The sequence below is a fragment of the Anoplolepis gracilipes genome, chromosome 5 (assembly GCF_047496725.1).
Source record: "Anoplolepis gracilipes chromosome 5, ASM4749672v1, whole genome shotgun sequence".
NCBI classification, from domain to species: domain Eukaryota; kingdom Metazoa; phylum Arthropoda; class Insecta; order Hymenoptera; family Formicidae; genus Anoplolepis; species Anoplolepis gracilipes.
In genome coordinates this window covers 11,030,876-11,055,036 of record NC_132974.1, presented here as the reverse complement: position 1 = coordinate 11,055,036, position 24,161 = coordinate 11,030,876, and the positions used below count along the sequence as shown (strand labels likewise).

General features: G+C 26.1%; 4 protein-coding genes across 6 annotated transcripts; all 4 read right to left on the bottom strand.

The window, feature by feature from the left end:
• Positions 1–433: 433 nt before the first annotated feature.
• LOC140665885 (probable G-protein coupled receptor Mth-like 10) lies at positions 434–5,907 on the bottom strand. Its single transcript, XM_072892471.1, has 7 exons — positions 5,596–5,907; positions 4,790–5,537; positions 4,703–4,757; positions 4,093–4,171; positions 2,502–2,700; positions 1,652–1,971; positions 434–858 (listed from the first exon to the last, which is right to left on the bottom strand). The coding sequence occupies exons 2-7, from the start codon at positions 5,453–5,455 to the stop codon at positions 561–563; spliced, it is 1,617 nt and encodes a 538-aa protein (XP_072748572.1). The 5' UTR covers positions 5,456–5,537; positions 5,596–5,907; the 3' UTR covers positions 434–560.
• Positions 5,908–7,390: 1,483 nt separating this feature from the next.
• On the bottom strand, positions 7,391–23,525 carry LOC140666022 (G-protein coupled receptor Mth-like). 3 transcript variants are annotated; one of them, XM_072892723.1, is made up of 7 exons: positions 23,228–23,525; positions 11,454–11,565; positions 10,593–11,395; positions 10,008–10,086; positions 8,757–8,935; positions 8,442–8,607; positions 7,391–7,818 (listed from the first exon to the last, which is right to left on the bottom strand). In XM_072892723.1, the coding sequence occupies exons 2-7, from the start codon at positions 11,546–11,548 to the stop codon at positions 7,524–7,526; spliced, it is 1,617 nt and encodes a 538-aa protein (XP_072748824.1). In that variant the 5' UTR covers positions 11,549–11,565; positions 23,228–23,525; the 3' UTR covers positions 7,391–7,523. The 3 variants fall into 3 exon arrangements, with proteins under 3 accessions (XP_072748824.1, XP_072748823.1, XP_072748822.1); XM_072892722.1 differs by lacking the exon at positions 23,228–23,525 and adding an exon at positions 11,641–11,889; XM_072892721.1 differs by lacking the exon at positions 23,228–23,525 and having other exon boundaries at positions 11,454–11,891.
• Positions 13,745–17,624, bottom strand: LOC140666020 (G-protein coupled receptor Mth2-like). The gene is made up of 6 exons (XM_072892719.1): positions 17,278–17,624; positions 16,405–17,219; positions 15,816–15,894; positions 15,110–15,288; positions 14,795–14,960; positions 13,745–14,191 (listed from the first exon to the last, which is right to left on the bottom strand). Exons 1-6 carry the CDS (start codon positions 17,448–17,450, stop codon positions 13,897–13,899), a joined length of 1,707 nt encoding a protein of 568 aa, XP_072748820.1. The 5' UTR covers positions 17,451–17,624; the 3' UTR covers positions 13,745–13,896.
• On the bottom strand, positions 19,565–23,235 carry LOC140666021 (probable G-protein coupled receptor Mth-like 12). The gene is made up of 6 exons (XM_072892720.1): positions 23,041–23,235; positions 22,171–22,982; positions 21,634–21,712; positions 20,928–21,106; positions 20,613–20,778; positions 19,565–20,003 (listed from the first exon to the last, which is right to left on the bottom strand). Exons 1-6 carry the CDS (start codon positions 23,211–23,213, stop codon positions 19,709–19,711), a joined length of 1,704 nt encoding a protein of 567 aa, XP_072748821.1. The 5' UTR covers positions 23,214–23,235; the 3' UTR covers positions 19,565–19,708.
• Positions 23,526–24,161: the final 636 nt, after the last annotated feature.

Here is a 24,161-nt window from a genome sequence, read left to right as displayed (position 1 = left end):
AAATTCAGTACATAAATAATACATTTCTTGATTTTTCTATAATATTGATCATACTAATACTTTTGACCATGACTGTATATTTAGCATTATAATTATGTTATATGAATAAACAATATATGAACTAATTTAATACAGAATACAACTGAAAGGAAAAAAATATCATAATACTATTATTTAATTTAATTTTAAATTAATATTAATTTATTCAAGATGCAAGCAGTTGATATCATAAACTTTGACAGTTTTCAAATTAATTGTAAAATTAAAAGAAAAAAAGCGCATAATGAGATGCGAGGTATATAAGATATATACATGTTGTACATAAATGTACATACACATTGTGTTATATGCATCGAATTAAATATGTGTATTAACTAACTATGTGTATTAATTAACAATAAGTACCTTCAAAAAAGTTAAATAAACTTGACAAGGACAAATATATATATGTATATATATATATATATATATATATATGTATATAAGACGGGTCTCATTAAACAAATTTTTTGTGCAACGGTATTTCGCAATCGTGCAATTGATATTTTTCCACAGAAAGATTATCTCTGATGACGTCGTAGCTGTTCAAATCTGTACCAATTGCTACTTTCCGAAGTTTTGGAAGCAGATCTGCGATTCTGACAGACTCGCTTTAGTAGCAGTCGTATGATTGTTTTCTTACACACGAACATGATGAAAATACCTAGGTTTTTTATAGTGGTTATAAAAAATGTAGTATAAAGGATATACATCTGTTGCATAAAAGTATTATTTGACTGCCAAAAGTATGTTGATAATATCCAATTTAAGGCCATTAGAATAAACAGCACGATAAACAATTTCAGATACACCTTGAACCTGCAAGTATGTAAATATATCTTTTTTATATTTCCTAAAATAAAAATATAATTGATTATAAAAATTTTGCTAAATAACTGATACTTTATAAGATAAATATTTTCTTCGAAAAATTATAATTATTTTATATTTTTAGATGTAAGGTATATAAACAATATTAAAATAAATGCTATTAATTAATAAAAGTTAAATTAAAATAATATAATGCAAGTTTCAAGCTTAAAGAAAGAACAAGAGAGAAAGAAAGAAAAACAGAGAGATAATGAGACGTAGCATTTTCCTGAAAAAAAATTTCAAGAAAAATGATTTTTAAATTGTTATTTGTAAAATTGTTAAAAGTATTAATAAGAATTAAAGCATTTATCTTAACTTTAGTTTTATTGGTTGTTATTTTCTTGAGAATCACAGACAACTCTTGAGAAAATGCATGCACGATTCTACAGCGACTACGTGTTTGTACAACTGATCTTGTAATTTTGAAATCACATTGCCGCAAGTAAAAAATCCAATAATAATCATCACTTTGTCTCTTGTCAAAAGTGACCAAAAGCGATTAAATTTGCTTTAAATGCTTTAATTCTTATTAATACTTTTAACATAAAAATCACTTTTCTTGAAATTTTTTTTTCAGGAAGATGCTACGTCTCATTATCTTTCTGTTTTTCTTTCTTTCTCTCTTGCTCTTTCTTTAAGCTTGAAACTTGCATTGTCACTGATAAATGTATACAGAGACACATATCTTATTATATTACACACCGAGACTATACATCGATATAAAGATGTTTTTACGAACCACTTTTTGTTGTCATTATAACATCGACTTTCTGAATTTCTTAGATGACGAGCTGTATCTTTTTCGTAACGCGTGATCTTCAATGCTGTACAAATAGATAAACAAATACTACTAATAACACAGATACTATAGGGCGCATAATAATACAATAGATATGCTGTGTGTCCTGAAAGAAAAAATGAACTACTCATATTACACCATACGGTGCAAGTATTGTATAAAAAAATATACTTAACTTTTAATATGAATTCTCTCATAAAGGCTATAGCCGGATAAGTATACGAAAAATACCTCCGACGAGTTTTCAAATAACATTTGGCCTGTCATGTCCTCACTATAAAAAAAAAATCTTTCTCAAAATTTCAGCTCCCTAACTCTATTATTTTCTGAATTATCGAGACAAACGTCGTTTTCAGTTTTTACTTTTCTTTTTTGTAAATATTTGAGATGATCCCATATCGATTTTTTTCTAAACATTTATCAACAAAAGACAGAAAAAAATATTTTTTTATTAATCTCAAATAAAAACTCGATTTTTTAAAAAAGAATATAAAAATGGCTTTTTTAACATGTTCATTTCGAGGTTCAATCACCAAATTTTTATAGAATACTATTTTTATATGTCCCAATACTCTCAAATTTTTCGAGTTGGTGCAATATGATAAAAAAATAGAAAATCTTTTTTTTTTTTTTATTTAATATTTTTTGATAATAGGATGAAAAATTATTTATTTTTTTTGTAATAAGGAAATGACAGGTCAAATATTATTTGAAAACTCGTCGGAGGCATTTTTTGTATACTTCTCCGGCTATAGCCTTAATCATAATTGTATTGTTAATAAAGTTATGTTAAGTGCCATACCTTTACCAAACAACAAGCATCTACGAATCCCGGTCGAATCAAGTTTTTCGACACATTGGAAGTAAAATCCATAATAACACAGATGATAGTTAGAATGAAGGGGCCTCCCCAGGCAAAAATAGAATACATCAATTTCTTTCTCTTTTCTTGTTTCACATTTCTTCGTTCTCGTAAGGAACGAAAGTCTCTGTAAATTTTAATTTAATTTAAAGTTTAAATTTTAAAATTAGTTATTAACAAATAGAATAAAAAGCGATACAAATGCACACTAAGCCAAATATACTTTTAGACAAAGTCCTTGAAAGTTTGTAACTATAAAATGTTTTACGTCATATAACGTCTCAACACGATAAAATGAATAATTATATATATATATTATAACTAACAAAGTACACTAATTTTGATTTAGCAGAACGTTTGAATAAAAAATTAGAAATCAATTTTTTTATACTCTCAATCAATACGACACGACATAATAATATATTCAACTAACGCAAATTATCATGACACTATCCATTTTTATTTTACATTATTTACATTATTGTTGTAATCTAAAAAAAGGCATACATTTATATAGATGAATATATAAACTCTCTTCACACAATTAGAAGACCACCTGAATTTTTTTAAAAACTAGACAAAACCAGCTGTAACTTCTTTAAAAATAAACAAAATTTAAATTTAAAAAAAGAATTTTAAAACTTGAAACCTCTACTTTTGAAAACTTATCAATATTTATGTTTCTGTGAGTTTGGTAATTTTTACATGTAGAAAACGACGAGCTGCGACAAAATGAGAAATTTTTTTTTCATTTTATGGGCCTGTCACGTATCTAAAAAAAATCTGCGAAAATTTTAAATTTTAAATTTTCTAATGTGAAAGCTTAAAATCTTTTTTTTTAATTTGTCTACGATTTTTTTACTGACAATGAGTTATCATCGATCAAATAAAAAAATAAGCCTTTTGACTTTGATACTCATAACTTCGTCAAAAATCATCGTACCGCTATGAGCAAAAAAACTGAAACTTTGCTCCATCAAATGATACAATTGTCAAATTTTTTTAACAAACATGTAAACATACTACAATGCATAAAGATAAAATAAAAATTATCGATTTTTTCTTTTTTATTTTGATCTAGAAAACAATTGTGTGGAATAATAAAAAAATTAGTTCTTCACGTTTTTTTATTCTTTGAAGTACACTGAATTTGACAAAAAATTGTTAAAATAACAAATAATTTTTTTTTTCATTGTGACCACTATGTTTTATGGGACAAAATGTACAAAAAATTGTGAAATTGCTTAATTTCAATAAGAAAAAAATGGGAAAAAAGTCAATTAAAGTAAGACACTTTTTTTAAATTTAAATTTCGTTTATTTTTAAAGAAGTTACAGCATTTTTAAGAAAATTACAGCTAGTTGAAATTTATCTATTTTTGTTAAGAAAATTCAAGTGTTCCTCTAATTGTTGTGAGAAGTTTAGTTTATCATAACGTGATCAGTTATAATATAAATTACATTATAAAAAAATTTATATTATATATAGATAAGTATAGCGTGAAAAATTGGCAATTTACCTAAATGTCCACCACATGTCAAAACTCATTACACTGAACCAGAAGGAGCTTGACAAAAGAGAGAAATATCTGACTAAAGCTGCAACAATGAAAGAAACAACATTAATAGTAATAATTAAGTAAAAATAGTAAATTTTAAAAAGTTATTATTGACAAATACTGCTATATCTCTGTCTATAAAGAGCAAAAAACAGATTTATTTCAATATTTTACACTAAGAATTTATAACAAGAAATAATATAATTAATAAATACATGTTAATATTAAATTGATTAATGTTTCGATTTAAGAGAGACGTAACTCTACAAAATGTTGATAAAACAAACAAAAAGATATTTATTCAAATAAACTAAATTGTATAATTGCACGTTATATAAAATATACACACTTGTATAATTGTACGTTATATAAAGTATAAACAAAATTTCAATTATATTCATTTCTAAAATTTGTAAAACAAATTGTACATTCACATTTATCGGTAGATAAATAATTAATAAAAATATTGACTGCTTATATATTGGTCCATTTTTCTATTAATTACTATTAATTACTATATGCTATGATTGAGACTGTAATATTACATGGTTTGACTGTACATTGTACATACCTCCCGTAACACAGATGATATTCATCTGATTTGTTGCTTTGATTATTTTTAGATATTTCATAATGTAGATCATATATGATCATATATAAACAACATACTGCTATATCTGCATAACATAAAACCATGTATATTACGAAGCTCTGGCAGTATAGAGTATATCAAAAACATTATCAACAAACATAGCATAGACACTATACGGCAACAGCAAACTATAATTTGAAATTTATTAGCAATTCTTTTAACAGTCTCATTTATATCATTTATAAAATCATTTAGTGTTTCATTTATTTTGTTCATAGTTTCCAAACAGACGATCGCCTCAAACTGACTATCGTTTGCGACAGCGAGGCAATAGGACGTTGGTTCGACGAATATGTCTAATTCGAAATCAAAAAAATACAAAGAGCCGTTTGTGAGATATACGTATTCCTCTTCTTCCAGAAAGTAGTTTGAATAAAATGATAAGTGTTCAGTTCCCTGACATGGATCTCGAACAATCAACTGAAAAATTTCGTCTACCGTCTTATTTTCGCTTTCCAAATCATCGAAGTTAAGTTTATACACTTCTGGGAAATCATATTCATCTGCTCCAGAAATGCAAGTATTATCAACCAAGCGATCGCCAAGAGGACAACAGAGCTGAATGCAAGTAATATTATCACACATCTCATATGAAACGATATGATTTTTATTGTCATTTGTATTATTGGCATCATTCTCAATCTTTGTAAAATTTGCAAGAAACTCCAACATTTGATTATCTCCTTCAGGATATTTTAAGAAATGCGCATAAAATTTATTCTACACTGAGTCGTCATCTTCATGATTGTTATTTCTAAAATTAGTATAAAACATAATCGTTATCTTTAATAGAATTTTTTTGCAAATCATACCTTATGAATTTCATCTCGTTGTCATGATTCTTAATAGGATTTGTGTGATATCTTTTCGTCGAATTGTCGTCTTGCTTGTTCTCATGCATGGAATTCCGTAGAGATTTTGAGGATGAAACGAAAAGCAAAAGTGCACAACACCAAAGGGCGAGATTCGCATCACCCATCATCAACACTTTGCGGAATAAATTTAATTTCTTTCTGCAGCAATTTTTTAATCTGATATTTTACAGCTACGAATTTTTGAAAACGATATATTAAACATAATATTGTTTGTTTGCGATGGTTTAGTTATAACAACTCTTTTTTCCAGCAAAATCGCTACTCATAAATGCATAACGGGAAAACACATGTACTGGCGCAAGCGATAAGACGAGATTACTGTCGACAATGAATTATCAATGTTGAATTATAATGCTGAGGAAGTAATTTATCTGCTAGAAAATTTTACATATACAGAAAGCTATAAAGAAATAACTTCACTGGTAAATTTTTATGAACTAAAAATAAATCAATTTTATATTATCGTAAATTATGGTTATTGTCAGTTGTTTAAAAAAATCTTTAGTAGAGAATCATTACGTTTTCGAGAGTACTATAGTATCTAAGAACAGTTTTACAGAGCATTAGATAACAGATAAATAATGCAAATTTTTTATCTATACTATATATAATATATACTCAAAAGATTTATCTCAAAAAGCAATCAAATATGGATATAAAAAAAATCTTATTCAATCTTTTATTTCAGTTTATATATGTATGAGAGAAGCTTTGGAATTTTACGCAAAATCTGATTTGTAATTATTTTTACATTTTGCATTGTGCGCATCAAAGAATTTATTAACAATTATTTTTTACAAGATATCAAAAATAGCAAATGCTTAAATATATGTGACATCAATATATTCTAATTCAAGTTTAATTTTTATTTTTCTCCTGAAAAGAACTCTTTCAATCGCAATAGATTTTTCGAAATAGCGCTAATCATATATCAAAAATTAAATTGTATTAGAAAGTGTATTATCTAATTTTAGATGTATAAGAGTTGCAAGATTTAGAAAAACGTACACTTACCGTAGGTTTATACCTATTGTATTAAATAAATAGGTATTGCTACCTATTTATTTATATTAAATTTTAAAAGGCGAAATTGATAGCATGTATTTTATTTTAATTATGAATTTTAATAATGATTACTTGTAATGTAGATCGAGAGGCAGAAAGCGTCTTCTCATGTACATAAATCGTTGCTCTTTTTTTTAATTTTATTGTAATAATCTTAATATACTGATGTCACAAATCACTTTAACAGGTATTTAAAAAAACAGATGCGTGATGCAAAAGATAATTCCAAAATTTTACATAACTATAAAACAATTCTATCGCATCATTAATCATTATCTTCCACGTTTTGCTAACAAGTTTTTTAATTCCAGAAGCATTATTAAAGTAAAATTGCAATTTTATCATATAAAATCCTGTATATAACGTTGTAATCTTGTATATAATATATAAACAAAAAATATATAAATTAATTTAATGTAGGATAAAATAACAGTAAGTAAAGGAAAAAGAAAGAAAATACTAGTGTTTAATTTAATTTAATGTTGAATTAACATTAAAATTATTCAAACTGCAATACAGTCAAATATAATAAAATTAGTTTTCAGATTAATTGTAAAATTAAGAAAAAGAAACACATGAAAAGATACGTCATACATAAGATATATGTATATATATATTGTATATATATTATACATGAATGTATACATATGCATTATGTTATGGGCATCGAATTAAAATAAGTACCTTCAAAAATGTTAAATAAATTTGACAAAAACAAATATATATAAGATTAATTTTATTAAACAAACTCTTTGTGCAACGGTTCGCTTTCCCGTAATTGATATTTTTCCGCAGAAAAATTATGTTGTACTCTCTAACATGGTACAATCGCTACGTTTCGAAGTTATGGAAACAGATCCTCGATTTGGACAGAATCGTTTTAGTAGCAGTCGCATGGTGGTCTTTTTGCACACGAAAATGATGAAAATACCTATATTTTGTATAGTGGTCATTAAAAATGTACTATAAAAGATGTACCTCTGTAGCATATAATTAGTATCATTCATCTGCCAGAATTCTAATCCTGTTGATACTATCCAATTTATGGTCATTAGGATGAATAGCATGATAAACAATTTTAGATACAAATTAAACCTGCAAGTATAATATATAAATATATTTCTTTTATATTTCCTGAAATAAGAATATAATTGATTATAAAAATTATGTTAAAACAAACATATTGTAACTGTATAAGATCGTAATGCTGTATAAGAAGATATATATTTTCTTCGAAAAATCATGATTATTTTACATTTGTAAGATATATGAACAATGTAAAAATAAGTACTATTATAATTAAGATAAATTAAAATTATATAATCATGTAAGAGTCAAGCTTAAAGATATATATATATAGAAGCATAAGAGAATGAGACGTAGCATTTTTCTGACAAATAATTTTAAGAAATGTGACCTTTATGTTAAAAGAATTCAAACATTCATCTTGACTTTATTTTCATTGTTCGTTATTTTTTTGAACCTTAGTCACTCTTGAGAAAATACCTACACGATTCAAGCAATGTATTTGTACAAGAGATCTCGTAATTTTGAAAGCACATTACCACAAGTAAAAAAGTCTAATCATCCCTTTGTTTTGTGTCGGAAATAACCAAAAACGACTAATTTTGCAATGCCATTGACAAATGGATATAGATATATATATTTTGATTAACAAAATATATTATACATCGATATAAAGATATTTGTGTACGAACCATTGCTTATTGTCATTATAACAACGGCTCTCTGAATTTCTTAAATGACGAACTGTGGCTTTCTCGTAGCGCACAATCTTCAATGCTGTATAGATAGATAAGCAAATACTGCTAATAATACAGATACTTTCAGGCCCATAATAATACGTTTGATACGACTCTTCATCTGAACGAAAAAAATGAACTTTTCACATTATATCATATGTTGCAAGTGTACAAAAAATATACTTTAACTTTTAACATGAATTCTCCGATAAATTAACCATAATTAAATGTGTTATTAATAAAGTTATGTTAACAATGCCATATACCCACTAGCAAACCAACAACCATCTATAAAACCCGGTCTAATCAAATCTTTCGACACGCTGGGAACGAAATCCATGATAACACAGATGATAGTGAGAATGAAAGGGCCTCCCCAGGCAAAAATAGAATACATCAATTTCTTTCTTTCTTGTTGTTTTACATTTCTTTGTAAGGAACGAAAGTCTCTGCAAAACACAGATTAAACTTAGTAATCAATAACAAATAGAAAAAATTGCGATGCAAATGCATATTAAAATAAATATGTTTTCAGGCAAGGTTCTTGAAAATCTATAGCTATATGTATAAAACGTTTTACGTCATACAGCATACAATTTAACACGATAAACGATTTACATTTATATACGGTAATTGGTGGAAAACCTGTTAATGGCAGATTCTTGAAATCATTTGGAGTCGATTTTAATCTCAGCGAAAATATCGAGACTCGTCATCATTTTTTGCAAATTTCCAATTTTTATCATTATATACCTTTGCAATTAAAATTCTATTACAATAAACTCTATTTAAAATTAACTCAAGAATGTAATTTTTAATTTTTTAACTTCAAAAAGTTTGATTTGCGAAAAGCGCCTTTTCTTCAATCGCTTATAACTCGAAAATTATTGATGTCTCGACATTTTCGCTAAAAAAAAATTGTTTTTAAATGATCTCAAGAATCTGTCATTAGCAAGTTTTTTAATAATTACCGGACACCCTGTATATTTGTATCTAACATAAACATATAACTAATGTAATACCAATTTTGATTTAGCAGACTGTTTAATTAAAAAAATAGAAATCAATTTTTTATACAATCGACACTACAGAACATAATAATATATTTATTAATTAACGTAAAATATTATGACATTATTCATTTTCATTTTACGTTACTCATTTTTAATAACCTTGCTGTCTAATCTGAGAAAAAGGCACGCGTTTATATGAAATAGTTAACTGTAACGTAATTGGCCATAATATCGACCATAATATAAAATCAATTTTTTATACTATCAATCAACACAACACGACATAATAATATATTTATTCAATTAATTTGAAACATCATGATATTATCTACACTTTTATTTTACAATACTTACGTTACTGTAATTTATAATAGAAAAAAGACATACGTCTATATTTACATTGATGAATATTTTATAGTAACGTGATCGGTCATATATAAATCATATTCTTATAAAAGTGAATTCATATTATGGATAAAATATAGCGTAAAAAATAATGGCAATTTACCTAAACGTCCACCACATGTCAAAACTCATTACACTTAACCAGAAGGAGCTTGCCATACCACAAAAATATCTGACTAAACCTGCAACAATGAAACAAGCAACATCAACAATAATAATAATTATTAATAATTAACTATAAATTAATTTAGTAAAAATAGTAAATTTTAAAACGTTATTATTGTCAAATACTACTGTATCTTTCTCTACAAAGAAAAAAGAACAGATTTATTTTAACACAATACATATTTTACACTAAGAATTATAAGAAGAAACAATAAAATTAATAAATACTTATTAATATTAAATTGAATAATGTTTCGACTTAAGAGAGACATAACTCTACAAAATTTTAATGACACAAATAAGAAGATATTTATTCAAATAACCAAAGTTGTATATAATTGAACGTTAAAGTACACAAAATTTCAATTTTATTCAGTATTAATTCTTATGTTTCTAAAATTTGCAAAACAAATTGTACATTCACATTTTATCAGTAGATAAGTAATTAATATGACAATACATCAATAAACAGTGAATGTATTGAGAATGTAATATTATTATACATGATAGGCCTATACTGTACCTTCTGTAACACAGATGAAATTTATGTGATATATTTCTACGACTATATTTAAATATCTTATAAAGTATATTATATACGCAATTAACAACATACTACTGTATCTGCGCAATATAATAGTATGTAAATTACGAAGCTCTGGCAGTAAAGAGTATATTAAAAACATTATGAACAAACACAACGTAGACACTGTATGGCAAAATATAATGTATGATGTATTAATATCATGTGCGTTTATATAATCAATTATAGTTTCATTTATTTTGTTCATAGTTTCCAAGCAGACAATCGCCTCAAACTGATTATGATTTACAACAGCAAGGCAATAAGATGTTGGTTCGACGAATATGTCATATAAATCAGGAAAATACAAAGAGCCGTTTGTGAGATATACGTATTTCTCTCCTTCCAAAAAGTAGTTTGAATAAAATAATAAATGTTCAGTTCCATGACATGGATCTCGAACAATCAACTGAAAAATTTCGTCTACCGTCTTATTTTCGCTTTCCAAATCATCGGAGTTAAATTTATACACTTCTGGGAAATTATATTTATTTGCTCCAAAAATGCAATCATTGTCAACCAAGCGATCGCCAAGAGGACAACAGAGCTGAATGCAAGTAATATTATCACACATCTCGTATGGAACGATATGATTTTTATTGTCATTTGTATTGTTACTGGAATTATCCACAATCTTTGTAAAATTTGCTTGAAATTCCGTTGACATTTTATTATTTTCTTTAGGATATTTTAAGAAATATGCACGAAATTCATTCGGCAATGAATTATTGTCTTCGCTATTTCTGAAATAAATACAGAACATTATTGTTATTCTTCATAAAATTTTCTCACAAATCATACCGTATGAATTCCATCTCGTTGTCATGATTCGTAATGGAATTTGCGTAAAACTTATATCTTGCCAATAAATTATCGTTCTGCTTGTTTTCATGCATAGAATTCTGTAGAGATTCTGAAGATAAAACGAAAATCAAAAATGCACAACACCAAAATGTGAAATTTCCATCACACATTATCAACAATTGACCGAATGGTTCCTTTGTGCAGAAATATTTTAATCTGATATTTTACAGCTATGAATTTTCAAACACTATAATACACATGATATTGTTTGTCTATAATGGAGTTAATCATAACAAAAAACGACACTCTTTTTTCTGCAAAGAATAAAATCACTACTAACGAAATGCATAACGGAAAAACATATATATATGGCACAAACGATAAGGCGAGATTACTGTCGACAACGAAATATCAATAATGCTGAGGAAGTAATTTAGCTGCTAGAAAATTTTTGTATACAGAATGCTACGAAAGAAAACTATTAGTAAATTTCTATAAAATAATAAAATTAAATTTATTTTGTATTATATATTATATTTATTGTTAGTTGCTTAAAAAAATAACTCTTTAGTAGAAAACTATTACATTTTTGAAAGTATACTATACTATTCAAGAACAGTTTTACAGAACAATTACATAATAAATAAAGAATGCAAGTTTTTTTACTTATATTAAATATATACTCCATGAATTTATCTGGAAAAGCAATAATTCAAGGAATTAATTGTAAATTTATTTTATTTTGCATATTTTAACTAGTATGTATATACATGCACATCTACATATAAAAACAATTAATTAGATACAATTATAAAAAAAATTTATTTTGCATTATAGACGATAATATATCTACATATTAAAATAGAAGCTGATAATGGAAACCGTTATGCAAAATTTGGTTTACAATTGTTCGCATCTTTTCATATTGCTCAAAGAATATGTACGTATTAATAGCTTGTTCAAACTGTAAAGAAGATTTAAAAAAAAGCTTATTATAAGTAATTTATAAAGAATAAAACTCAAATTAAAAAATCGAGAAAGACGTTCGTTATATAAAGATCTGAAACACTACTGTTTTAAAACCCTAAACTCAAAGACCAATGCACAAGAATTTAATATTAATGTTCAAATGGAAAATTAATTTACAATATATTAATTTACAATTTAATCGTTGATTCTTACTCTACGATAGAATCTTTTTGTTGCGTATTCATTAGCAATAAAGAATAAAAAGTTAAAATTCAGTTGAATGGAACAAATCATTTGGGCGACAGTTTCACTTGTCTGCTAAAACTCATCTTATGTTGCATTAATATCCGTTTTAACATACTAGTAAATACTAGAGCAAGCTGCAACTGTTGTTTACTAACTGAGTTTTTCAAAAAGATAACGGAATTATGTTTGAGTATTGCAACACCTTGCAACTTTTAATTTGATTGAAACCCCTGAAGGGACATGTTCATCAAATTACCGCGAGATACTGTATTTTATATCATTTTTTAGTTTTTAAGTATATATATTCTTAAATTTAATACGTTATAAAGTATACTTTTTTAATATTTTGTATTATAATAAAAAATTTGCGTTCTAATTACCGCTAAGCTCTCATTTGTTTTCACTTGGTAATCATTACTTAAATTTTTTTAAATTGCAAAATTATTGTGTTAATAATTAATATATTAAGCCTTATATAGTACATAGTTTTAAAAAAATAAAGAATTTTATTTAAAAAGTAAAATTCTATTATACAAGTACTTGCTTCTCAATACAAAATTGTAAAATATGACAAAAGAGTAAACAGAAAACAACTTTGATAATTACAATCAATTATGCTTATGCAATAATGTTTATGCATTAAAAAGATATATTTTTTATGTAAATGCTGATAAGAAAGAAAAAAATAAACGTCCATCTCTTCGAACAGAATGTTGTATTACTATCTCGCAAAAAGCAATTCTAAAAATACATTTATCATCATAATTGTAGTATATAAATAAATAATATAAAAATTAATTTAATGCAAAATCAAAAAAATAGCAAGTGAAAGAAGAAGACAGAAAATAGTAATTTAATTTAATTTAATTTAATGTTAAAGTAACATTAAAATATTCAAACTGCAAAACAGTCAACACCATAAAATATAAAACTTTTCAGATTAATTGTGAAATTAAAAGAAAAAGAGACACATGATAATGTACGAGATATATACATATTGTACGAGATGTATACATATAAGACATATATATACATATTGTACATAAATGTACATATGCATTATGTTATGTGCATCGAATTAGATATGCGTGTTAACTAATAATAAGTACCTTCAAAAATGTTAAATAAATTTGACAAAAATAAATGTATATAAGATTAGTCTTATTAAACAAACTCTTTGTGCAACGGTCTGCTTTCCCGTAATTGATATTTTTCCACAGAAAAATTATGTTGTACCCTCTAACATGGTACAATCGCTACGTTTCAAAGTTATGGAAACAGATCCTCGATTTGGACAGAATCGCTTTAGTAGCAATCGCATTGTTGTCTTTTTACACACGAAAATGATGAAAATACCTATATTTTGTATAGTAGTCATTAAAAATGTACTATAAAAGATGTACATCTGTTGCATAAAATTAGTCTCATTCATCTCCCAAAATTCTACTCCTGTTGATACTATCCAATTTATGGTCATTAGGATGAATAGCATGATAAACAATTTTAGATACAAATTAAACCTGCAAGTATAATATATAAATATATTTCTTTTATATTTCCTGAAACAAGAATATAATTGATTATAAAAATTATGCTAAAACAAACATATCGTAACTAATGCTGTACAGAAAGATAAATATTTTCTTTGAAAAATCATGATTATTCTACATTTGTAAGATATATAAACAATAAAATAAATATTATTAATTAAGATAAATGAAAATTATATAATCATGTAAGTTTCAAGCTTAAATATATATAGAAATAGAAAGAAAATGAGACATAGCATTTTTCTGACAAATAATTTTAAGAAATGTGACCTTCATGTTAAAAGAATTCAAGCATTCATTTTGACTTTATTTTCATTGTTAGTTATTTTTTGAGAATTAATCACTCTTGAGAAAATATTTGCACGATTCAAGCTATGTATTTGTACAAAAGATCTCGTAATTTTGAAAGCACATTACTACAAGTAAAAAAGTCTAATCATCCCTTTGTTTTGTGTCGGAAATAACCAAAAGCGACTAATTTTGCAATGCCATTGACAAATGTATACAGAGACATATATTTGATTAACAATATAGACTATACGTCGATATAAAGATATTTGTATGCGTACGAACCATTGCTTATTGTCATTATAACAGCGGCTTTCTGAATTTCTTAGATGACGAGCTGTGGCCTTCTCGTAACGCACAATCTTTAATGCTGTATAGATGGATAAGCAAATGCTGCTAATAATACAGATACTTTCGGGCCCATAATAATACAATTGATACGCCACTTCATCTGAACGAAAAAAATGAACTTTTCACATTATATCATATGTTGCAAGTGTACAAAAAATATACTTTAACTTTTAACATAAATTCTCCGATAAATTAACTATAATTAAATATGTTATTAATAAAGTAATGTTAACAATGCCATATACTAACTATCAAACCAACAACCATCTATAAAACCCGGTCTAATCAAATCTTTCGACACGCTAGGAACGAAATCCATGATAACACAGATGATAGTGAGAATGAAAGGGCCTCCCCAGGCAAAAATAGAATACATCAATTTCTTTCTTTCTTGTTGTTTTACATTTCTTTGTAAAGAACGAAAATGTCTGCAAAAACACAGTTTAAACTTTAAAATTATTTAATAATCAGTAACATATAGAAAAAATTGCGATGCAAATGCATATTAAAATAAATATGTTTTTAAATAAAGTTCTTGAAAATCTGTAACTATATGTATAAAATGTTTTACGTCATACAACGTACAACTTAACACGATAAACTACTTACATTTATACATATATATTTATATCTAACATAAACATATAGTTAATATAATATCAATTTTGATTTAGCAGAGTGTTTAATTAAAAAAATAGAAATCAATTTTTTATGCAATTAACACTACAGAACATAATAATATATTTAAAAATTCAATTAATTTAAAATATCATAACATCATCCACACTTTTATTTTACATTATTTATGATGTTACTATAATTTAAACAAAAGACACGTCTATATTTATAAATAAATAAGTTATCGTAACATGATTGGTTATAATATGTAACATATTCTTATAAAAATTAATTCATATTATAGATAAAATATAGCGTGAAAAATATGGCAATTTACCTAAATGTACACCACATGTCAAAACTCATTACACTTAACCAAAAAGAGCTTGCCAAATCACAGAAATATCTGACTAAAGCTGCAACAATGAAATAAACAATATCAACAGTAATAATTAAGTAAGAATTAATTAGATAAATTTTAAAAATGTTATTATTGGTAAATATTAGTATATCCCTGTATATAAAAAAAGCAGATTTATTTTAATACATATTTTACACTAAGAATTTAAAACAAGAAACAATATAATTAAAAAATACTTGTTAATATTAAATTAAATAATGTTTTAATTTAAGAGGCACATAACTTTACAAAATTTTAATGACACATACAAAAATATATTTATTCAAATAACCTAGATTGTATAGTTTTAATGACACATACAAAAATATATTTATTCAAATAACCTAGATTGTATAGTACACAAAATTTTAATTTTATTCATTATTAATTCTTATGATTCTAAAGTTTCTAAAACAAATTGTACATTTACATTTTATCGGTAGATAAGTAAAATTAATATGAGAATATATCAATAAGCAGTCAATGTATTAAGAATGCAATATTACATGATATGACTATACTGTACCTGTTGCAACACAGATCCAATTTTTCTGACTTGTTGCTACCATTATATTTTGATATCCCATAAAGTAGATTGTATACGCAATTAACAACATACTACTGTATCTGCGCAATATAAAACTATGTATATTACGAAGCTCTGGCAGTATAGAGTATATCAAAAACATTGTCAACACACATAGCATAGATACTATATGGCAGCAGGAAATTATAATGTAAAATCTATTAATAATCTTATCCCAATCGTTTAGCAAATTAATTAGTGTTTCATTTATTTTGTTCATAGTTTTTAAGCAGACGATCGCCTCAAAATGACTATGGTTTGTGACAGCCAGGCAATAGAATGGTGGTTCGACGAATATGTCTAATCCCAAATCAAAAAAATACAAAGAGCCGTTTGTGAGATATATGTACTGTTCGTCGTGCAGAAAGTAGTTCGAATAAAACGATAAGTGTTCAGTTCCCTGGCACGGATCTCGAACGGTCAATTGAAAAAATTCGTCTACTGTCTTATTTTCGCTTTGCAAATCATTCGAGTTGTTATACACTTTTGGGAAATCATATTCATCTGTTCCAGAAATGCAATCATTGTCAACCAAGCGATCGCCGAGAGGACAACAGAGCTGAATGCAAGTAATATTATCACACATCTCGTTTGGAACGATATTATTTTTATTGTCATTTGCATTGTTACTGGAATTATTCTCGATCTTTGTAAAATTCGCTTGAAACTCCGTCGACATTTCATTATCTTCCTTAGAATATTTTAAGAAATGTGCACGAAATTCATTCGGCAATGAATTATTGTCTTCGGTATTTCTGAAATAAATACAAAACATTATTGTTATCCTTAATAAAATTTTCTCACAAATCATACCTTATGAATTTCATCTCGTCGTCATGATTCCTAATGGAGTTTGCGTAAAGCTTATATCTTGCCATCAAATTATCGTTCTGTTTGTTTTCATGCATGGAATTTTGTAGAGATTCTGAAGATAAAACGAAAAGCAAAAATGCACAACACCAAAGTGTGAAATTTCTCTCACACATTATCAACAATTTACCGAATGGTTCCTTTGTGCAGAAATTTTTTAATTTGATATTTTACAGCTATGAATTTTCAAAAACTATAATACACATGATATTGTTTGTCTGCGATGGAGTTAAGCATAACATAAAGCGACACTTTTTTCTGCAAAGAATAAAATCACTACTAACGGAATGCATAACGGAAAAACATATATATTGGCATAAACGATAAGACGAGGTTACTGTCGACAACGAAATATCAATAAAGCTGAGGAAGTAATTTATCTGCTAGCAAATTTTGTATATACAGAGTGCTACGAAAGAAAACTTTATTGATAAATTTTTATAAATTATTAAAAATAGATCTATTTTGCATCGTATATTTCGCTTATTATTAGCTGTTTAAAAGAAAAACTCTTTAGTAGAAAATTATTTCATTTTCGAGAGTATACTATACTATCTAAGAACAGTTTTACAGAACAATTAGATAATAAATAAATAATACAAGTTTTTTTACTTATATTAAATATATACTCCATGAATTTATCTGGAAAAGCAATAATTCAAGGAATTAATTGTAAATTTATTTTATTTTGCATATTTTAACTAGTATGTTTATTCATGCACAATTACATATAAAAATAATTAATTAGATACAAATGTAAAAAAAATTTATTTTGCATTATAGACGATAATATATCTACATATTAAAATAGAAGTTGATAATGGAAATCGTTATGCAAAATTTGGTTTACAATTGTTCGCGTCTTTTCATATTGTTCAAAGAATATGTACGTATTAATATCTTGTTCAAACTGTATAGGAGATTTAAAAAAAAGCTTATTATAAGTAATTTATAAAGAATAAAACTCAAATTAAAAAATCGAGAAAGACATTCGCTATATAAAGATTTGAAACACTACTGTTTTAAAACCCTAAACTCAAAGACCAATGCACAAGAATTTAATATTAATGTTTAAATGGAAAATTAATTTACAATTTAATCGTTGATTCTTACTCTACGATAGAATCTTTTTGTTGCGTATACATTAGCAATAAAGAATAAAAAGTTAAAATTCAGTTGAATAGAACAAATTGTTTGGGCGACAGTTTCACTTATTTGCTCAAACTCATCTTATGTTGCATTAATATCCGTTTTAACATACCAGTAAGTACCAGAGCAAGCTGCAAATGTTGTTTACTGACTGAGTTTTTCAAAAAGATAACGGAATTATGTTTGAGTATTGCAACACCTTGCAACTTTTAATTTGATTGAAACCCCTGAAGGGACATGTTCATCAAATTACCGCGAGATACTGTATTTTATATCATTTTTTAGTTTTTAAGTATATATATTCTTAAATTTAATTTGTCATAAAGTATATTTTTTTAATATTTTGTATTATAATAAAAAATTTGCGTTCTGATTACCGTTAAGCTCTCATTTATTTTCACTTGGTAATCATTACTTAAATTTTTTTAAATTACAAAATTATTGTGTTAATAATTAATATATTAAGCCTTATATAGTACATAGAATAGTTTTAAAAAAATAAAGAATTTCATTTAAAAAGTAAAATTTTATTACAAGTACTTGCTTCTCAATACAAAATTGTAAAATATGACGAAAGAGTAAACAGAAAACAACTTAGATAATTACAATCAATTATGCTTATGCAATAATGTTTATACATCAAAAAGATATGTTTTTTATGTAAATGCTGATAAGAAAGAAAAAAATAAACGTCCATCTCTTCGAACAGAATGTTGTATTACTATCTCGCAAAAAGCAATTTTGAAAATACATTTATCATCATAATTGTAGCATATAAATAAATAATATTAAAATTAATTTAATACAAAATCAAAAAAATAGCAAGTGAAGGAAAAAGATAGAAAATAGTAATTTAATTTAATTTAATTTAATGTTAAAGTAACAATAAATTATTCAAACTGCAAAGCAGCCAACACCATAAAATATAAAACTTTTCAGATTAATTGTGAAATTAAAAGAAAAAGAGACACATGATAATGTACGAGATATATACATATTGTACGAGATATATACATATAAGACATATACATATATACATATTGTACATAAATGTATATATGCATTATGTTATGTGCATCGAATTAGATATGCGTGTTAATAATAAGTACCTTCAAAAATGTTAAATAAATTTGACAAAAATAAATATATATAAGATTAGTCTTATTAAACAAACTTTTTGTGCAACGGTCCGCTTTCCCGTAATTGATATTTTTCTACAGAAAAATTATGTTGTACCCTCTAACATGGTACAATCGCTACGTTTCAAAGTTATGGAAAGAGATCCTCGATTTGGACAGAATCGCTTTAATAGCGGTCGCATGGTTGTCTTTTTACACACAAAAATGATGAAAATACCTATATTTTGTATAGTGGTCATTAAAAATGTACTATAAAAGATGTACCTCTGTAGCTTATAGTTAGTCTCATTCGTCTGCCAAAATTCTACTCCTGTTGATACTATCCAATTTATGGTCATTAGGATGAATAGCATGATAAACAATTTTAGATACAAATTAAACCTGCAAGTATAATATATAAATATATCTTTTTTATATTTCCTGAAATAAGAATATAATTGATTATAAAAATTATGTTAAAACAAACATATTGTAACTGTATAAGATCGTAATGGTGTATAAGAAGATACATATTTTCTTCGAAAAATCATGATTATTTTACATTTGTAAGATATGAACAAGGTAAAAATAAGTAGTATTAATTAAGATAAATTAAAGTAATATAATCATGTAAGTTTCAAGCTTAAATATATATATAGAAGTAGAAAGAGAATGAGACAGCATTTTTCTGTCAAATAATTTTAAGAAATGTGACCATGTTAAAAGAATTCAAGCATTCATTTTGACTTTATTTTCATTGTTAGTTTTTGAGAATTAGTCACTCTTGAGAAAATATTTGCACGATTCAAGCTATGTATTTGTACAAAAGATCTCGTTATTTTGAAAGCACATTACCACAAGTAAGAAAGTCTAATCATTCCTTTGTTTTGTGTCGGAAATAACCAAAAGCGACTAATTTTGCAATGCCATTGACAAATGTATACAGAAACATATATTTGATTAACAATATAGACTATACGTCGATATAAAGATATTTGTATGCGTACAAACCATTGCTTATTGTCATTATAACAGCGGCTTTCTGAATTTCTTAGATGACCAGCTGTGGCCTTCTCGTAGCGCACAATCTTTAATGCTGTATAGATGGATAAGCAAATGCTGCTAATAATACAGATACTTTCGGGCCCATAATAATACAATTGATACGCCACTTCATCTGAACGAAAAAAATGAACTTTTCACATTATATCATATGTTGCAAGTGTACAAAAAATATACTTTAACTTTTAACATGAATTCTCCGATAAATTAACCATAATTAAATATGTTATTAATAAAGTAATGTTAACAATGCCATATACTAACTATCAAACCAACAACCATCTATAAAACCCGGTCTAATCAAATCTTTCGACACGCTGGGAACGAAATCCATGATAACACAGATGATAGTGAGAATGAAAGGGCCTCCCCAGGCAAAAATAGAATACATCAATTTCTTTCTTTCTTGTTGTTTTACATTTCTTTGTAAAGAACGAAAGTGTCTGCAAAAACACAGTTTAAACTTTAAAATTATTTAGTAATCACTAACATATAGAAAAAATTGCGATGCAAATGCATATTAAAATAAATATGTTATTAAATAAAGTTCTTGAAAATCTGTAACTATATGTATAAAATGTTTTACGTCATACAACGTACAACTTAACACGATAAACTATTTACATTTATACATATATATTTATATCTAACATCAACATATAGTTAATATAATACCAATTTTGATTTAGCAGAGTGTTTAATTAAAAAAATAGAAATTAATTTTTTATGCAATCAACACTACAGAACATAATAATATATTTAAAAATTTAATTAATTTAAAATATCATAACATCATCCACACTTTTATTTTACATTATTTATAATGTTACTATAATTTAAACAAAAGACACGTCTATATTTATAAATAAATAATTTATTGTAACATGATTGGTTATAATATGTAACATATTCTTATAAAAATTAATTCATATTATAGATAAAATATAGCGTGAAAAATATGGCAATTTACCTAAACGTACACCACATGTCAAAACTCATTACACTTAACCAAAAAGAGCTTGCCAAATCACAGAAATATCTGACTAAAGCTGCAACAATGAAATAAACAATATCAACAGTAATAATTAAGTAAAAATTAATTAAATAAATTTTAAAAACGTTATTATTGGTAAATATTAGTATATCCCTGTATATAAAAAAAGCAGATTTATTTTAATACATATTTTACACTAAGAATTTAAAACAAGAAACAATATAATTAAAAAATACTTGTTAATATTAAATTAAATAATGTTTTAATTTAAGAGACACATAACTTTACAAAATTTTAATGACACAAACAAAAATATATTTATTCAAATAACCTAGATTGTATAGTACACAAAATTTTAATTTTATTCATTATTAATTCTTATGATTCTAAAGTTTCTAAAACAAATTGTACATTTACATTTTATCGGTAGATAAGTAAAATTAATATGAGAATACATCAATAAGCAGTAAATGTATTAAGAATGCAATATTACATGATATGACTATACTGTACCTGTTGCAACACAGATCAAATTTTCCAGACTTGTGCTTACCACTATATTTTGATATTCAATAAAGAAGATTATATACGCGATTAACAACATACTACTGTATCTGCGCAATATAAAACTATGTATATTACGAAGCTCTGGCAGTATAGAGTATATCAAAAACATTGTCAACAAACATAGCATAGATACTATATGGCAGCAGCAAAGTATAATATAAAAACTACTAATCTTATCCACAGCGTTTAGCAAATTAATTAGTGTTTCATTTATTTTGTTCATAGTTTCTAAGCAGACGATCGGCTCAAAATGACTATGGTTTGTGACAGCCAGGCAATAGAATGGTGGTTCGACGAATATGTCTAATTCTAAATGAAAAAGATACATAGAGCCGTTTGTGAGATATATGAAATCTTCCTCGTTCATAAAGTAGTCCGAATAAAACGATAAGTGTTCAGTTCCCTGGCACGGATCTCGAACGGTCAATTGAAAAAATTCGTCTACTGTCTTATTTTCGCTTTGCAAATCATTCGAATTGTTATACACTTTTGGGAAATCATATTCATCTGTTCCAGAAATGCAATCATTGTCAACCAAGCGATCGCCGAGAGAACAACAGAGCTGAATGCAAGTAATATTATCACACATCTCGTTTGGAACGATATTATTTTTATTGTCATTTGCATTGTTACTGGAATTATTCTCGATCTTTGTAAAATTCGCTTGAAACTCCGTCGACATTTCATTATCTTCCTTAGGGTATTTTAAGAAATGTGCACGAAATTCATTTGGCAATGAATTATTGTCTTCGGTATTTCTGAAATAAATACAAAACATTATTGTTATCCTTAATAAAATTTTCTCACAAATCATACCTTATGAATTTCATCTCGTCGTCATGATTCCTAATGGAGTTTGCGTAAAGCTTATATCTTGCCATCAAATTATCGTTCTGTTTGTTTTCATGCATGGAATTTTGTAGAGATTCTGAAGATAAAACGAAAAGCAAAAATGCACAACACCAAAGTGTGAAATTTCTCTCACACATTATCAACAATTTACCGAATGGTTCCTTTGTGCAGAAATTTTTTAATCTGATATTTTACAGCTATGAATTTTCAAAAACTATAATACACATGATATTGTTTGTCTGCGATGGAGTTAAGCATAACATAAAGCGACACTTTTTTCTGCAAAGAATAAAATCACTACTAACGGAATGCATAACGGAAAAACATATATATTGGCATAAACGATAAGACGAGGTTACTGTCGACAACGAAATATCAATAAAGCTGAGGAAGTAATTTATCTGCTAGCAAATTTTGTATATACAGAGTGCTACGAAAGAAAACTTTATTGATAAATTTTTATAAATTATTAAAAATAGATCTATTTTGCATCGTATATTACGCTTATTATTAGCTGTTTAAAAGAATAACTCTTTAGTAGAAAATTATTTCATTTTCGAGAGTATACTATACTATCTAAGAACAGTTTTACAGAACAATTAGATAATAAATAAATAATACAAGTTTTTTTACTTATATTAAATATATACTCCATGAATTTATCTGGAAAAGCAATAATTCAAGGAATTAATTGTAAATTTATTTTATTTTGCATATTTTAACTAGTATGTTTATACATGCACATTTACATATAAAAATAATTAATTAGATACAAATGTAAAAAAAATTTATTTTGCATTATAGACGCTAATATATCTACATATTAAGATAGAAGCTGATAATGGAAAATGTTATGCAAAATCCGGTTTACATTTGTTCCCATCTTATCACATTGAGAGTCTCAAGTAATATGTACGTATTAATATCTCATTCAAACTGTAAAAAAGATTGAATAAAATGCCTATAAAATGCTTATAAATAATTTTTAAAGAATGAAACTCAAAAAGTCAAGAAAGACATGCTTTCACTATGTAAAGATAATTATTATTATAAAACCCTAAACACAGAGATCAATGCACAAGAAT

What these genes read in the sequence shown, in the direction of transcription:
- LOC140665885 (XM_072892471.1), bottom strand. Translation starts at nt 5,455, where the DNA reads ATGTTGGAGTTTCTTGCAAATTTTACAAAGATTGAGAATGATGCCAAT. An exon ending in TGGTAAAGGTATGGCACTTA is followed by an intron (nt 1,972 to 2,501) that starts ACATAACTTTAT and finishes AGGACATGACAG; the next exon opens with GCCAAATGTTATTTGAAAAC. An exon ending in TATAATGACAACAAAAAGTG is followed by an intron (nt 859 to 1,651) that starts GTTCGTAAAAAC and finishes ACATACTTGCAG; the next exon opens with GTTCAAGGTGTATCTGAAAT.
- LOC140666022 (XM_072892721.1), bottom strand. Translation starts at nt 11,626, where the DNA reads ATGTGTGATGGAAATTTCACATTTTGGTGTTGTGCATTTTTGATTTTC. An exon ending in AACGAGATGGAATTCATACG is followed by an intron (nt 11,396 to 11,453) that starts GTATGATTTGTG and finishes TATTTATTTCAG; the next exon opens with AAATAGCGAAGACAATAATT. An exon ending in TATAATGACAATAAGCAATG is followed by an intron (nt 7,819 to 8,441) that starts GTTCGTACACAA and finishes TTATACTTGCAG; the next exon opens with GTTTAATTTGTATCTAAAAT.
- LOC140666020 (XM_072892719.1), bottom strand. Translation starts at nt 17,450, where the DNA reads ATGTGTGAGAGAAATTTCACACTTTGGTGTTGTGCATTTTTGCTTTTC. An exon ending in GACGAGATGAAATTCATAAG is followed by an intron (nt 17,220 to 17,277) that starts GTATGATTTGTG and finishes TATTTATTTCAG; the next exon opens with AAATACCGAAGACAATAATT. An exon ending in TTGGATCTGTGTTGCAACAG is followed by an intron (nt 15,895 to 16,404) that starts GTACAGTATAGT and finishes TCATTGTTGCAG; the next exon opens with CTTTAGTCAGATATTTCTGT.
- LOC140666021 (XM_072892720.1), bottom strand. Translation starts at nt 23,213, where the DNA reads ATGTGTGAGAGAAATTTCACACTTTGGTGTTGTGCATTTTTGCTTTTC. An exon ending in GACGAGATGAAATTCATAAG is followed by an intron (nt 22,983 to 23,040) that starts GTATGATTTGTG and finishes TATTTATTTCAG; the next exon opens with AAATACCGAAGACAATAATT. An exon ending in TATAATGACAATAAGCAATG is followed by an intron (nt 20,004 to 20,612) that starts GTTTGTACGCAT and finishes TTATACTTGCAG; the next exon opens with GTTTAATTTGTATCTAAAAT.